Source organism: Myiozetetes cayanensis, unplaced genomic scaffold (assembly GCF_022539395.1).
Source record: "Myiozetetes cayanensis isolate MyiCay16 unplaced genomic scaffold, myiCay2020 scf14, whole genome shotgun sequence".
NCBI lineage: Eukaryota > Metazoa > Chordata > Aves > Passeriformes > Tyrannidae > Myiozetetes > Myiozetetes cayanensis.
In genome coordinates, this window is record NW_026087048.1 from 9767321 (window position 1) to 9779753 (window position 12433).

At 38.4% G+C, this 12433-nt stretch overlaps 1 protein-coding gene and 1 long non-coding RNA gene across 3 annotated transcripts in view; one reads left to right on the forward strand and one right to left on the reverse strand.

Moving 5' to 3' along the window:
- The window catches only part of LOC126636691 (uncharacterized), a 45386-nt gene that overhangs the window by 8715 nt on the left and 24238 nt on the right, over positions 1–12433 (reverse strand). Inside the window, exons 6-10 of the long non-coding RNA XR_007628113.1 lie at positions 11660–11844; positions 10129–10289; positions 5202–5392; positions 3417–3507; positions 111–153 (exon numbers count right to left, since the gene is read on the reverse strand). This is a non-coding gene — a long non-coding RNA (uncharacterized LOC126636691). The remainder of the gene's footprint in view (positions 1–110; positions 154–3416; positions 3508–5201; positions 5393–10128; positions 10290–11659; positions 11845–12433) is intronic.
- The window catches only part of SLC12A1 (solute carrier family 12 member 1), a 44071-nt gene that overhangs the window by 425 nt on the left and 31213 nt on the right, over positions 1–12433 (forward strand). The window contains exons 2-6 of one of the 2 annotated variants that reach the window (XM_050309118.1): positions 5356–5490; positions 5705–5780; positions 9758–9853; positions 11127–11266; positions 11728–11838. In XM_050309118.1, the coding sequence (XP_050165075.1) occupies positions 5356–5490; positions 5705–5780; positions 9758–9853; positions 11127–11266; positions 11728–11838 (558 nt within the window). Of the gene's footprint in view, positions 1–5355; positions 5491–5704; positions 5781–9757; positions 9854–10490; positions 10587–11126; positions 11267–11727; positions 11839–12433 lie in introns of both variants that reach the window. The other variant, XM_050309117.1, reaches the window with a different exon arrangement.

Sequence of the window (12433 nt, forward strand, 5' to 3'; positions counted from 1 at the left end):
AAGATACAATTTTTCTCTATTCTATTTCCAGACTGTTAATTCTATTTATTAATATGAGAAAGTCCTTAGATTCATGGACCTTGCCCCAGAGAAAAAGTGCAAGTAATTACCATATTTCCTCTGGTAACTGCAGTCTGCTTGATGCTCTGTATCCTGCTCAAAGCAAAGATTTTTATTAAAAGGTGGTCATAACGTACTTGATTAACAGAAAAACATTGCTTAATCTTGTCTAAAAGTATGGATCTACTTAATCTCTTCTGTTCCATGTAAGAGTTAGGATGGCAGATGATAAATGTCAATTTGTAATTTAACCAGGCTACTCAATTCACACTTATTCTAAACTTGAATTTAACATCAATGCATAACTAATTTTGACAGATTCCTCCATTGTACTCATTATAAGTGTTATAAAAAAGATTATGTGCAACAAATGCAATCTCAATTAATCAGAAATCCAAAGCATTCCCTGTTTATTGCTGTAACAAACCATTCAAACTGCAGAAAAGAATCCAGAACAAGGGTGTTGAGGCTGAGGTGTTTGCTCAGAAGAGGGATAGCAGACAAGAGTTTTCAGGTGCTCATTCAGTGAATGAATTTAGGCCTTCAGGCTCATTATTCCAATGAATTTGGAAATGAATCTGAAGAGACTCTTGAATGACTGCATAGAAAGCATTTACAGGGGAATGATTTGGCTAAATTCCTCCTAATCTATCAATGGAAGAGCTGTTTAGACTTCGCTTATGTAATAGATAGGGCCATATCCATGTAAAATACACTTACAGAGAGAACTATAAACCAGAACACAACTGTCTAACCTGCCTTTGAATGATTTTGTGGAGCTGTTTCTCCTCTCCTCTAAAAGAGAGACCTATTTTTGGTTGACTCAGTGTAGGCGTTTACTATTGATATATGTGCATTTTGTGGGGAAAAAAAACCCTTCCCCTTAGCAGACTCTTCCTGTTTGCTCCATTTTTTCCACGTATACACCACAGTAAGTGAATAATGAAATACCAAAACATGCCCTCTATCATGATAATCGTCACTTTTGTCACCCCCCATGGCTACTTGCAGAAGAATAGACATTTGTCAGGTACAATCCTCTGGGGTTTGCACATTGAAAACTTCCACTGGAAAGAATTTGAAAAGTTGGTAATATTAAGTCTCAAATACCAGATTTTACTAATTTCTGTGTTACTGTCTCAGATAGGTGAATTTTGCTGTCTAGTCACCAATTTAGATATTTCAAGGCTTGATTACTTATGTGGAAAAAAACCCCAAATAGCATGGAAAGCTGTAATAAGAACTTCTATGGCAAGAACAAATAGATTAAGCACTTTGAAATGGTTAAACCACTAAAAGACCCACTACAAAACAGTGGAATAATATGTTACTCTACTAACTTTGGTAAAACTGAGACTCTTCCCTCTTAAGCCACAATACCAAGTTATCTGTAAAAAGCAGAGGTACAGGATACAGCTACTTTCAGAATCAAAAACCTTTTTTGAGTTTCTTAACTGTGCACTGATCATGGCAGGGCTGGAGAGAGATCACTGCTATAGTCCAGCTGAGACTAAAAGTGTCACTATGCAGCAAAAATCCCCATTATTTTTTCTGTGTTGGACAATTGTGAAATGAAAAATCTTGAAAGAAAACAAGCTCTCATCTCCATTCCACTCAGTTTTATATACTTCTGAGGCCTGAATGATTTAGACAAGCATCTGATTTTGGGGTTCTGGTCCAGATCTTGTTCAGACTTTCACTCTCTGGAGATTCACCTGTCCTAAGGAGGGTAATGTAAAATAATGAAATCAAGAAAAAAATTAGCCATTAGCAAATTAGGACCTGATTCTTTAGGATCTTATTAGGACAGGTTCCTAGCTTTGGCCTAACTTACTTCAATTAAGGTCTCCACAGACCTGTCTAAAATGGCTTACATGGACATGAGAAGCATTTCCAAAGACGAATGCAAAGTGGATATAAAAGGGAAAAAATATGAATTTGGTACCTGTATTCATTTGCAGATGTACAAACCACTACCCAAGAGACTAAGCACATTTCTATGCCCAGAAGAAAGCTTCCTCTTATAGAAATAATTTACTTCAGTTGTGGCCAGAGAGGAGTAAAACAGTGTCTTGGCTTTGAACATACTGCTGAATGATCATGTACTGAACATGAGCATATTAAGGAATTTTCAGTTTTGATCATAACCAGAAAATTTTTACTGCTGCATCTCTCAAAGCTTTGTGTATTTTAAACAAAATTAGATAACTTTGTTTAGGTTTTTTTAAGGCTTTCACTTAGAGAAGGTTAAAAATAAGACAGATGACATCACAGAATAAAATGGAGAATTGCTTCACGGGTTTTTTTGGGACTGTTAGGGAAGAGAAAAGAGCATCATCTAACTTGGTCATTTACCAACTTTTTCAAGTATTCAGCTTACAGGAGGATAATCTTATGCCTTTCAAAACAGGAAGGTGAATGTCAGAGGTAATGGGATTTTTGTTACACTGGCAACCTGCTGTGCCCTTATGTGAGCTGTGGCCCTGGTGTGGGAGCCACTGCCCACAGCCCTGGAACAAACGAGGCGCCATTAGCAGGGCTGGAGTCTGGGCCTGCCTGTCCCACGGTCCCCCTTGGTGACCTTGGGCAAATCACTTTGGTCGCCAGAGCCTGTTCTGAAGGATAAACAAACACAAGGTCATCAAATAGCAGATTAGTAGGGAAGGGAATTAGGATGGTGTGAAAAGGCAGAGCTCCTCTCAGGAGGAGAGGATATGTATGAGCAGCTGGATGGGGGCTCTGCCTGCAGCCCCTGCCTGCAGCAGGAGCTCTGGTCACCAGCAAGGAGGGGACGAAATGCTCCATTGAGCGGGTACAGGGGTTACACAACAGCCCGAGGTGCAGTTCTGAAGAAGGTTCTCTATTTTACTGTATATAACACTAAAATCTGGGTTTACCACACTACACCCCAAGGCAATCCCGCCCCCCTCGCCCCCAATTTGAAACTCAAATTGTTGAAGACAACTCTGCTGTCAAAAGCCCATTGCCCAATTCTGATAAGAAGTGGCATATGTTTGACTTCAGATTGCTAAACATCACATAAGCGTTCCCATTGTGCTTTGATGCTGGGCTTCACATCAGAAGATAAATATTAATATTTAATACATTTTTTTAATATGCAATTTTTCAAATGTCAGAATGTAAGGCAGGCTGAAAGGAACTTCAAATACCTAGTTTCCACACTGCTGGAGTCAAATGTGTGTCATCTTTTAGCAAGACATGTCAGTTTTTCGCACATATTAAGCCACAGATCGCCAATTAAATCCCTAAAAAATAGTCTAAGTGCTACTTCACAGTTGATGGCTGGTGATAATTACTTGGGCTTAATATTTACCCTACATAAGAAATAATCTAACCTTTCTTCCTCTTGGCTGTTCTCCACACTTGTTATGGAGACTTGATGAGCTCATCATCTTTAGCCCCAGGAGAGATGAAGACTAAACCATTCTGAAACAAGGAAAGGAAAATGTTTGGGTTAGTTCTTTTTTATTTTTTTTGTTTTAAGCACTTAACTTTTTATTTTAGTAGCTTTTCAAAATGTTCTGTCACTTTTATTCCACATCCTTAATGCATGAGTAGCACAGGTACAGCTGCTTGGTAAATAACCAATCATTCACTAAAGCACACCAATTTAAAATGCATTTATGGAAGGTTTAAGGCCATAATTTATGATAATGGCACAGAGAGCACAAATTAATTCAAAGTACAGAGGAAACAACTTGTTTCAAGTACAAAGACCAAACCCTTTTAATTTTTTTGTCTTTGAAATTCTAACCACTGTAGCAAAAAAACCTCATATTATTCTACTGATCTTCCTTAACTCTCTTTAATCATTTACCATATTTTGAGCAAACACAGCCATTATTATTTCAGGGTAAGAATTGTCAAATGTATCTAAGTAACTCAGGAGCTCAAAGTCACAGGCTCTCAATAGATCTTGTATTCCCATTTCACTTAGGACCAACAGGGCTGTAGCCACCAAGTTTAGTCCATGTCAAAATGTATTATCAAGTCACTTATTTCTCATTTGTGAGCACAGTCCTGGATTTACTGTGTCAAAGGCATTCTACAGCCTTGCACCATCATGGCTAGAGCCCCCATCCACGAGGGGCAAGTCCAGGCATTGGTGTAAAAGGCATATTCAGTTGGCCTTTATGTCTGTTTTGGGTTTGTGTGTTGGGTATTTTTAAGTTAATGGACAAAATACAGAAACAGCCTTAAAGTCAAGCAAGATGAAAAATCTCACGTTTCACAGAATTACTGATGTTTTTCCTCCTTGACCTGCTTAGTTAATCTGGAAATATCTTCATTAATCTCCAAACCCTAAAAGCACCTTGATTCCTCTCCAGAAGTGGTACCCACTCCTGACTCTGCCAGACTATGGCAAGGGGCACAGTCCTTCCTGAAGGCCTTTGCAGAGGACCCAGAAAATATCTGGCAATAGCTAACCTAATGCCAGCTCCTCCCAGAACCAGTGAGAGCTCTGAATAAGATAAAAATAGAAATTAAAAGCAGCAATGACAATGAGTATAAACCTCAGCACCATGACTAATTCTTATTCAAGACACAAGAAACATATCATGGTCCTAAATTGCCTCAAAGATTCTGGGGCAGAAGAGCTGAAGAGATAAAATACAGATTCATATCTGTAACTGGATGTGAACAGTCCAAAATTCTGGGCTGTTATTCTGGTTATACCACAAATACAGCAATTCCTAATCCTATTTGCTATGGTCATACCAGAGGTGGCTAAAACACAGAAAGGATTATTCATTTACTACATTTCACTGGCATTTCTCTAACTGTTTTCAGGAATATGTTACCCATCTGCTGCTGCAGTTATGTTTGTACTTTATCCAACAGAAAACACTGGAGTTCATCACATAACTTCACCATACAGCACTCAGTCTCTTTTCAGTAGTGAGCAATTATCTCTCCTTCTACACTTGGAGTTATTCAGAAATTGTTGCAACAGCATTCAGAGGCCAACCAGGAGCCTCTCATTATCTTAGATGCTCTACTAACATATCAACACAACATGTCTGTGGAATAGTTCACAATAAAAACACTTGAGTACAGCTAATAATGTGTTTACTCTGCTTAAGCAGTTCTTTCATGTTTTCTCCTGTTAGCAAGCCCACCTGCTGACGCCCGGTGTAAGTGGAATATTGCTCTCTACTCCAGAGCAGTAAAACCTGATCTTCTTTGGAATTCCCTTCTCCTGTGTCTCTCTTCTGCAGCCAGGTGTCCTCTGCTTGGCACAAAAGTGTGTTTGTTTTCTGTGTGATTCTCCAGAACATCGCTGTGAGCACTGGCTCGGTGGAGAGAGTGGCTAATGGAGAGAGCAGCGCCGGGGATGAGACAGCAGCCAGCAAGGAAGAGGAAAACAAAGCAGGATTTGTCAAGTTCGGATGGGTGAAGGGTGTGCTGGTGAGAAACTTACCCGCACTCCTAAACAAAAAAATTAAAAGCAAATAAAAACAGTTCTGTTACACTTAGGTCTTTTAAGAATTAAGAGAGGGAGGTGGACTTCAGGGACGTTTGGGGTGTTTTTTAAAAGCCTGAAATGTACTCTATCACTCTTTTGATTGTTAACACTACTTCCAACATTGCACTAATGCAGTATTTTTTCTTTAAAACCTAGGTAAGATGCATGCTTAATATTTGGGGTGTGATGCTCTTTATTCGACTTTCCTGGATTGTAGGTCAAGCAGGAATTGGTATGTATCTTATTTAATATCATTTTCAACAGTGAAGGGATAAAGAGGATAAACTATACATGATCATGATTAATATATAATCTGAGATGTGCATTTGCATGTTGAACTAAATAATGTTTTCAAATGCTTGCCAGGGTAAAAGACATTAATCCTCCAAACTATTGGAATTTTCCAGACTCACAGCCAAATTACTGCTCAGAGGCACAGATCTGTTAACTATGCATATGATCATCACATTTGAATATTTCTAAGCTTTAGTGAAATTTGTATTTAGATCCTGTAACAGATGTAAACTTTATGACTTGGGCCAATTTCTAATATGTGAGTACAGAGTTAACCTTTAAGAGTTCACACTTTGCTTATCTGTGAAACCCAAACCTTGTCATCTACATATTAAAAACAACACTTCTTCACACTTCTCTGCAAGGATGAAAACAGAACTGGAAGGAGGTCTCATCTCATCAGGATTTTGTTATTTTTAACTACGGAACAGTACTAGATACTAGTGTACTATGAAAGACTAAGTTTAAAAAGCTCTGCTGCAGCTTTCATATTAACTAAGTACACTTCATTATGTGCTGTATCTTTGCTTCTTCATTGTGCGATTTAATTAATCCAAATTCCAAATGCCAGTCCCTGGGAGACTGGGCCCCGAGGCCTCCATCCAGTACACTGCTGAGTGTTCAAGGAAAAATAGTGAGAGGAAAGTGCTCACAATGCTGCAAGAACCTCCAGCACTACAAGAGCAGCTCACTGAGATGCAATTTCTGTGTGGTACAACTGCCTTTTTAGAGCAGCTGCTCTGGGGAAGCACAGAAACATGACCTGCAATGGCACTGTCACTCTGTGATCCATGATCCTGCAATCTGGAGTGTTGGGGCCCTAATCTTGGACTGGCACCCAGATGTTACAAAAAATGCAATCCAAAGGCGTGATGGCAAGTATTCCAGTTTGGATGCTCACAGAATGGAAACATTAAGTAAATTAAGGAGCGTCAACTCTGCTGGGCTTGGATAAAACTCAGTGCTCAAAATCAGATCGATATAAATATCATTCACTTCCCTGTTAATGGAAGTGAAATGAAACACTGAATTGAAACATTGCCAAAATTTTGCATAGTTGAAGTCTCATTTCCAGTAAAATACAGTAACTTCATAGAAGTTTCATTGGGCAAGACTGAGCTTTTAAAAAACGAGTAACGAAGGAAACTCTTGTTAAGAAAAAAATCCAGCCACAAACTTAGAGAAACACAAATGGAAACAAGAAACCCGACAATGAAAGATCCAGAGCTAAGCGGAAGAACTTTAGTACTTGTGCAGTGCTCCATGCGTGGCTCCAGCACTGTGCCTGACAAAAGGGTGCTTGCTGACTTTATGATGCATACCAAATGAGCACGTACAGCCCAGGGCACTCATAACTATATGCCTTGCCATGAAATTTCTGCATCTTAATATTGCCAAGACTTCGCTCTGGGGTTTCATGCAAAATTAGTTTTTAAGGGCAGTTTAGTAACTTATTGAGATCATCAAGAAGTATTACTTTGTTTTGAGGTGTGAGAATAGCCATGGGCAAGAGTAATTCATTTTGGAACAACTTACTTAGGAGTCATATGCCTGCTTTTCAATCTAAACTTTAATCAGATTTTTAACATTAATTTGCACCAACATCAGTTACAACCTTTCTGCTCTCACTTTTAATTTTATCATTTTAACTCATTGATAAGCAGACTCTCTTGCCTTATAGTTTATTGCTCTGCTGTTGCTTTTTAAAGTTGCATGTGTTATGCAAGGAGGTTGGTTTTACTGAAAATGAGACGTCAAATTCCATTTGAATAATTTCTCATTGCATTTTCTGAATGTCTTATTAGCAGTGAGCTTTAAGTCCCTAGCCAAGCTGCTTAAGGAGAACAGTGATGGAAGCTCATCATCACCAAGGCTCAGGGATTTCACTGGGTACTGCTACTAACATGGAAATTAAATGAGTCAGTTAAACCACCATCTGGGCACCATTTATATCCCCATCATTAGAGGGCCAAAGAGAGCAAACCCAATTATTTCCATATCCTGATAGGCTGTCTTGGGCAGAAGCTCTTACAGGGAGGACAAAATAACATTCAACGAAGATCTCTGTTTATCATAAGCTGGGAAAACGAGGACAGTATGGTCCTGACAAGATTCCAGGTCCAAAACTAGTCTGGTATTTTCACCTCACATCTGGGGATTCCATGTACCTGGAATGCTTAGCCAAAGGAAGGGAAAAACACCAAGTTTATGTTACCTGAAAATCTGGCCCTGACTATTACAATTATGTTATATTATGTTATATGATAATGGTTTGGTTGAGTCATTTTATTTTATGCACTTTTCTTCCTAAATCCTACAATATTTTTTAAAAATTAACATAGAAGTCATTCCACGAAGCTGTTACTATCAAGTTAGCAACCCTACATATCATATACATGTTTACAACGTGAATTGTGAAATGCAATAAAACATCCTTAAAAAATACTGCTTAGAATGTTCATGCACTTAACAAATAATTTTGAAACTACTTTTAGAATAATATGTGTAACTTATTCAATTTCAGAGTTAACAGCTGATTAAAAATCACGTTCAGCCACTTCTCAGACACAAAATTTGCATGGTTTAACCTTCTGTGTAATGGCAGCTGACCAAAAGGAATGACCATCTGGATCTCTTTTTATACAGACCTGCATACAAAACAGCTGCATGATTACTTAGAGTTCAGAAATCAATAGGATAAACACAATTTATTAGAGGCTCAAATCACTTTGATTATCCTACACCATGTTATATATCATTTATGTCTTGCATATGACATCATTCTGTCTTAAAGGACTGTGATAACATGGCTATAATTTAAGTAGCAAAGAACATTCACTCAGGGACTGGATGGCTTCAACCATCCAGTATGAATTCAAGTCAGGAATCTGATCTGGAAGCCAGAAGGTAGAAATAAAGCAGGTAAATCAATAGGTTTGTAGTACTTCTAGCTCAATCTTAATTGTCAGATCCAAGTTTCAATCTGGATGACCCCTGGTCAATAAATATTGCTACAGGCAATGTATATTCTCCAGTTCCACACGGAACACCTACACACCTCACAGAGACAAGGCAGATAGTGCATAAGCCTTAGCAAGTTGAGATACAACTAAAAACTGATAGTTAACAGAAATCTGACCATATAACCAAAGACTGGAAACATTCTCAGATATCAGAGCATAACTTAAACTAAAACCCAGTTCACCTGTAACTAATCACCTATCACTGCTCTTCAGATGTTTGATTATTTCTGTTAAATTACACAAGTTCGTGATATCAGCTAAAAAAAAAGAAGAATATTATAAGTTCTCTAAGATTACAGGTCACCTGTTAAATTAAATGGCATCTAAAAAGCAGTATTTCCATTTTCAAGTGTTTGTTCTGGGTTAGACTAAAACTCCTTTTTTGCAGGGAAAGAGGGAGATGAGGACATCACTCAGGTTTTGTCTCTCTGCCTGACTGACTCTTTGCCCTGGTGCTCTGTGAATCTTTCTCTGACTCACTATTTAATTATCTGATGAAAGACAGCAGCATTCTTACAAGAGCTCTGGTTAATGTGTCAGTCTCCTCATTTAAACAGCCAGGATGCTTGTTAAAGGTATAAGTTAAAAGTATAAAGATATAAGTATCCATGTCAAGGGACACTTGTTTGTTCATTTCCTCCAGCTTTTGAAAATCATGAGAATTCTGGCTAGGGTACTCCTATCACAAAGAATCACTGCTTGAAGACTGATGGAAATAATTTACTACTGTGTCATGGCCTCCATGAAAATGTTCTGCAAGCTGCAAGTGGTCAACAAACCATCTTTTCAGTTTATTGCTCTGATTCTGGCCTGAAAATTCAATTTAAAGAGAGAATGATTTGTAGGAAACATAGAACTCGAGTAAAATATTTTATCTTCTTATTACTGACAGGTCTTGGAGTAATCATAATTCTCCTCGCCACGATGGTAACCTCAATTACTGGGTTGTCAACTTCTGCAATAGCAACTAATGGGTTTGTCCGTGGAGGTAAAAATCTTAGGGTTACCAATGCTTTCAAGCCCAAAAAGATATTTATGTATTATTTCCATGTGAGACAAACCAGAGGGACGATAAACCAAGTGGTACCTCTAAAGGAACTGGAAGGTAACAATTCTAGCCACCTCTCATCACAATTTAAGGCACGTTTGGGTCGTCACTTTTAAGAAACCCCAGATTTCAGTTCAGTCTGAGAAGTGCATTTCAGGTGTTCCTGCCTGCTGTGAGCGAGGGATGGCTGCTGACTTTCCAGGGAGCTCTCTTACCTTTCAGCTGGTCTTTCCTATTCAGAGCATTCCAGGTTGGACATCCTTCAACAAACTGAGCACGGAGACACCTCTTCCTCTCATTTTAAACACTGATGCACATCAGTGGATGCCTTCAGTTTAATGCCTTCTTTATAACACTCCTTACGTTTCAGCCACTCCTTGGAAGACAAGTAAATGAGTTCGCTGTAAAAGTGCATGTCAGGTATTTTATGAAACAAATTTCTAGTGCATTTCAGAGCCTTTAAGTTCTATCTGGCCTGGTCTAACCCCTGTGGAAAATGGCAAGTTCTAACTACGTCATTTAAGCAGAACAGGTACTGGAATACACTTGAATATACTTTCTTTTTCGGATCTTTCAGGTCTTGGAATCATAGTTATTGCTCTGAGTGTAGTAGTAACAACACTGACATGTATCTCCATGTCTGCCATTTGCACTAATGGAGTAGTAAGAGGAGGTAAGTGAATATGCTCTCATGAAAAACAAATGGAATTGAGATAACTGTGTTATAAGCAAAGAAATAATAAAGAAATATATTTGGAGTGATTTCTTTCAGTGGATCAACAGCAAATAAAAATGTATATAAACTTAACGCAAAAAAAATTAAAGATTCATTGCATCACTATGCAGGAGCTTAAACAATATACCACAGAATACGATCCTTCATGCTAACACTGCGACAGATCCATGTAAGTTAGAACCTGTCTGGAAGTGAGGTTCTCTCTCCTTTGTGTTATTATATTATGTATCATGCAAAATTATAACAAGGTCCAGTTTTGCATGCTAAAATGCACTAAGAGATTTCTGCAACAGAGGGCAGAACCAGCACAAAGCAGATTGCTTTTCTATAAGCGTCCTCTATCAACACAGGGCAAAGCTCAGTTATATTTGTGAGGCTAAAAGCACAGATTTCTGCAGTAATTCTTATGTGGGGGGGAAAAAAAAGCAAAACCTGAGCATTTAGTTATGCCAAAATAACAATCATTTCTGTCTGCAGGTGGAGCATACTACCTTATCTCGAGGAGTCTGGGCCCAGAGTTTGGTGGATCTATAGGACTTATCTTCGCCTTTGCCAATGCAGTGGCAGTTGCCATGTACGTAGTTGGATTTGCCGAAACAGTTGTGGAACTTCTTAAGGTAAATGCAGATGTTTTATGCATATGGTTAAGTTGGTTTAGGTTTTTTGTGTTTTGTTTTGCGTGGCATTTTTTCTTTTTTTAGGGGGCGGTGTTTGTTTAACGCAATGTATTTGTTTAAGTGGTGGTACTTTTTAGCTGAGGCTTGAGGGACTTTTTTAGCAGGGAAGAAGCTGGTGTATCTTAACATGCCACAGAGTGCTTCTCCATTATTTCTACCTTCTGAATACATTTCATACACTTCTCGACAAGAATCTCAGAATCAGAAAAGGAACAGACATCTAATTAGACAGCCAAATAACCCCAACTGCAAAAGGCCAGCTGGAACACAAAATACAAACACTTGGTCTCATAAATCTCTGCAACCTTGACAGCTCACTGCTCTCTGCTTCACCTTGTTACTTGATCCCACCAGTTGGGCAGAGAAATACTGGTTCTATTAACATTTCTCACTGCTTTCAGGAGAGCGATACTCTGATAGTAGATGAGTCCAATGACATCAGAATCATAGGCACCATAACTGTTGTCTGTCTTCTCGGCATCACTGCTGCTGGCATGGAATGGGAAGCAAAGGTAAACCTTTAAAAGAACATTAAAGCAAGTGGTATTTTAGCCTACTGTAGAGCATTTGTGTGTGAGGAATGCTACACAACAGGTGGAGTTTTCAAAGGCACCCAGTTTCAGTTTATGCTTAATCTTTCTAAAAGCAAGAGCAGTTTAATCATTACATTCAATGAAAGCACAATTACTCCACACTCTTCCTTGAACATACATTTAAAAGCAAAGAGGAAGTTTGTGTTCTGCAGACAGCTTGGTTATATTGATTTTTATAATTCATGGCTTCATTTAGAGCCTTGGCTAAGTGCCCCTTTTGCCCTTATTTTTGATGCAGTTTGACAGAATAAATAGTAGTAAAATATTGTTTTATCACTGTACTCTTTCAAGCCCTACTCAGCAGAAAATCTCTATTTGCTACCCATTCCTTAATCTCTAATGATTTCTGCTATTCCCTCACCTGTAAAAAAAGGTCAGAGTGCAAATTCAAATGGAAATACTTTAGAGAGTGTAATACAGCTATTGAAATCAGGACCAGAAAACAGATTCTACAGCATCCTTATTTTTACATTCTGCTATGATGGAGACTAGAACTACTTGTAAAAGAGATCAG